General features: G+C 62.1%; 1 protein-coding gene across 1 annotated transcript; it reads right to left on the reverse strand.

Annotated features, from left to right (window-relative positions):
- C1QTNF5 (C1q and TNF related 5) lies at nt 1-1,087 on the reverse strand (the record flags this gene model as incomplete). Its single annotated transcript, XM_080631676.1, has 2 exons — nt 871-1,087; nt 1-518 (listed from the first exon to the last, which is right to left on the reverse strand). Exons 1-2 carry the CDS (start codon nt 1,082-1,084, stop codon nt 1-3), a joined length of 732 nt encoding a protein of 243 aa, XP_080487802.1. The 5' UTR covers nt 1,085-1,087.
- Nucleotides 1,088-3,667: the final 2,580 nt, after the last annotated feature.

Here is a 3,667-nt window from a genome sequence, read left to right on the forward strand (position 1 = left end):
TTAGGCGAAGACAGCGGAGTTTTGCCAGTAAGAGTAGACGAGGAAGCCAGTGAAGGTGCTGTCCGTCTTGACGCTGGCATAGAAGCCGATATAGTCCCCGACACCGACCTGCACCCACACCTCATCCTCAGGCTCCAGGCGGACCAGGGCACCCCCAGAGAGTGAGGTGGGCTTGGGCCAGTTCCCATAGTACTGGAAGAAGGAGGCAATGGACTGGCCGTTCTTCATGATATCGAACTGGAGGCTGGCGCGGTACACTGTGGCATGGACGGCGAAGTAGTAGAGGCCGGGCACCTCGCAGGTGAATTTGCCCGTGGTGGGGTCATAGTGGCCCTGCTCATTGATGAGCACCACATCGAAGCGGATGGGCTGGTCAGCCAGGGGAGGGCTGCGTGACTCGGAGCGCTTGGCGCTGAAGGCTGAGCGGGGGGCCACTGCACACTCACCCTGCGCCCCCTTCTCACCGTGCATGCCATCCATACCGGGGCTGCCCACATCTCCGCGGGGACCAGGCACTCCTGAGGCAAGCAGGAGGGGAACAGGGTTACCTCTAAGCCACCAGCCAGTTCCAACCCCACCAAGGTTTCAAGCCTCCTGTAGGATGCGGGTGGTGCATCACAAGCAGCACAAGCAGGAAGGGATAAGTGGAAGAGAGGGATGGCAGTTGGGGATGGGGAGAAAAGCAGCTTTGTTAGTGACAGGGACCTGCTGCCTGTTGCAGGACCAGAGGGGCAGTGGTGCCAGGATTTGCTCTCAGTTTGGTAAAGTGGGGCTGTGCCAGCATCTAGGGCTCTCCCCTGGCTTGAAGGCATTCCCCACAGGCAGTGCAGAGGAGGTCCCCATCCCCAGCCAGCAAGTCTCCTTTCTTACCCGGAGGGCCCATCTCGCCCTTCTCCCCTGGCATCCCCATCATCCCATCCCGGCCGTCTCGTCCATCTCTGCCTGGCAGACCCTGGCCCCCATGCAGGCCCGGGGTCCCTGGAATGCCCGGCTGCCCTGAGCACAGCCCAGGGATCTTGTTGTCTTCAATCTGCAAGGAGCTGGTGATGAACCCCAGGAAGAAGAGGAGGAAGAGCTGCTCCATCGCGTCTGCTGTGGAGGGGCTGGAAGGGGCAGAGAAGGGGAACTGCTCTGGGGACGTCAGTGAAGAGGGCTGGGAAACTGACTTGCAGTGCTCAGCAGGGGGTGAGTACAGGAGGTTGATGAGGGATTGTTCCTCCCTTCTTTCCTCTTTGCCTTTCTGGCTGCTCTTCACAGGGGCTGCACCTGCCACAGCATCCCCATCCATCAGCAGTGCCACCACATCATCCTGCATCATGCACTAGTGTATCCCACCATGGAAGTGCCAGGGCCAGGAGACATGTGTGGGGGGCAATAGCTCCGTGCGTGTGGTTGGGGCTCTATGGGGTGGGAGCTGCCCCATGCCCGGCTATGGGTGTACATGGGGGTGCCGACAGGGCTGCGGCGGGTGAGCCGCCGTGCACGGGGTGCGGTTGTTGCCTCCGGGACGGCAGCTCTCCACCGGGAGCGCGGAGCTGCCTCACGGCCCAGCCCTTGGCAGCATCCCTGCTGCCGGCGGCTCGCTCCACGCTTGGCCGGCTCCCTGGGGCATGGCTGGGGCTGCAGCATCCCCGGCCGTGCCGGACCACCCCGCTGCCGGGACCACCCGATCCCATCCCACACCAGCGCAGCGAGAGCGGAGCCCCACGGCCCCTTCCCCGTGGCCTTCCCCGGAGATCGCTGCTCTCTTCCCCCTCCTGGACGCGACGGATGCAACAAAGAGGAAAAGGAGGAGGAAAGAGCCTGTCCTCCGCCCCGACGCTGGAGCCAGGACCCCGGCGAGTGCCTGCTGCCCCTGGCGCGGAGCAGACAGAGCTGCTCATCCCCACTCACTGCGATCCCACGGCTCCTGCCCCGGTGCCTCGCTGCTGTCCGGTGTGGAACGGCTGCGGATCTTTCTGACCGCTTCACTCTGACGAAGGACCGGGGAAAGGCAGCCTCTCCCCCCCCCCCTCCTCCTCCTCACGTCTCTCCTCCCAAACTCCAAAGGAAATCAAGGGCCTTGGGAGCCAAAAGCTACAAGACAAGGGGAAAAGAAAAATAATCCCATGGTGTCAGAAGTGCTGTAAGCAGGGGGAAGGGAGAGTGAGGCAAAGAGCCTGGCAAAGGGAGAGGAGGCATGGGCTGCAAACCACCTCGGCTGGACACAGCTGAGCAGTGGAACAGAGGGAAGGGAAACGAGAGAAAACAGGCAGCAAAGTGAGGGTGGAACAGGAGGAAGGCCAAGGGAGGGAAACCCAGCAAAGGCAGGCAGGGATGGAGCAGCAGAAGGAAGACTGAGCTCTTGGGGCATGCAGGTCCACCAGCCTTAGGGCAGGATGCACTCAGGCTGCAGTGCCAGCACTGGAAGCTGCAGCCAGCCGGGGGGGCAAGGGAGCAAAGCGTGGGGCTGAGCAGGCAGGGATGTGCCAGGCAGCAGCAGCGTTGGAAGCGCAGGCAGAGCAGCGCTGCGGCCATTCCAGGAAGCAGGATTAGCCCTAGGGGACCACGGAGCACGAGGCGAAGCTTTCGAGGACATTCCCAGCTTGCCTTTAACTCGTTCCAGCACTGAGTGCGTCCAAGGGACACCACCAGGCTCCAGCGGTGGGGAAGTCCTATGGCGGGGGGGTCCCTGTGCCCTGCAGCCGGCAAAGCCTTCCTCCTGCATGCCCAGCGCTAGGCTGGTGCTGGCAGGGAGCCACACGGCTCCTCCCTCCTGAAGTGTGAAGGGGTTGTTGGTTTTGGCCAACGTGGAGCTGGTTTGTGGCCACTGAGTGTTGCCAGGCTTGTGGCCATCAGGGCGGCCTGGAGCTGGCACAACCAGCTCAGATAGCAGAGACACAGAATCCCCTCCCTGCACCATGGGACCACCATCCTGAGACCCATCCATCTCCCCAGGGCCCTGCAAGGCTCTCAACCCATCAAGGGCACAGCCAGCAGACAGGCAGCAACCCCTGTGCCCCTTCATTCCTGCCCAGACCCCCCACCTCGGGCCTGGCTTCCCTCCTCTGGCCCATGCCTCAGTTTCCCCAGGATCTGCAGGCAGACCCTCCCCAAATGAGCCACCTCCTCCATCGGGTTTGTCAGCTGCTCATGCTGTTTATTCTGCTAGCTGCGTGATATGGGCAGTCCTGGGCTCTTCTTCTGCCTGCTCCATTTGCAGAGCATTAAACCCTTCCCCTTTTAGGCTAGCAGCTGCCTGAGGGCTGTGGGAAAGAGGCCTGGAGATGCTGAAAGAGAGAAATGGGCTGGGAACCATGCACAACCCCAACACGGGGCTGGCTGAGGATGGGGAAGCGGTGCCCAACTCTTGCCACTGTCCTGCTGCTCAGCAAGGGGACTTTGCATAGTGCCACCAGCACAGCTCCAACCTGTGGGCACAACCCCTTCAGCACAAGCCTTTCCCTGTAGCAAGGCTGGGAAGGGGCACTTGCTCTCCATGGCACCCTTGAACAGAGCTGGCCCTGAGCAAAGGCGCTGACCCCAGGGCAGGCGAGGAGCCAGGCAATGGGGTGCTGTTGATGGGGGACACCCCATTAGCTGGGTATTTGCAGGAGGAGGAGGATGGGAGGGACATTTGGAGCAGGGCAGCGGCTGCTTCAGCCCTGGCTCATCTTTTCTTGCTGGA

This window comes from Psittacula echo (assembly GCF_963264785.1).
Source record: "Psittacula echo genome assembly, chromosome: 18".
NCBI classification, from domain to species: Eukaryota; Metazoa; Chordata; class Aves; order Psittaciformes; family Psittacidae; genus Psittacula; species Psittacula echo.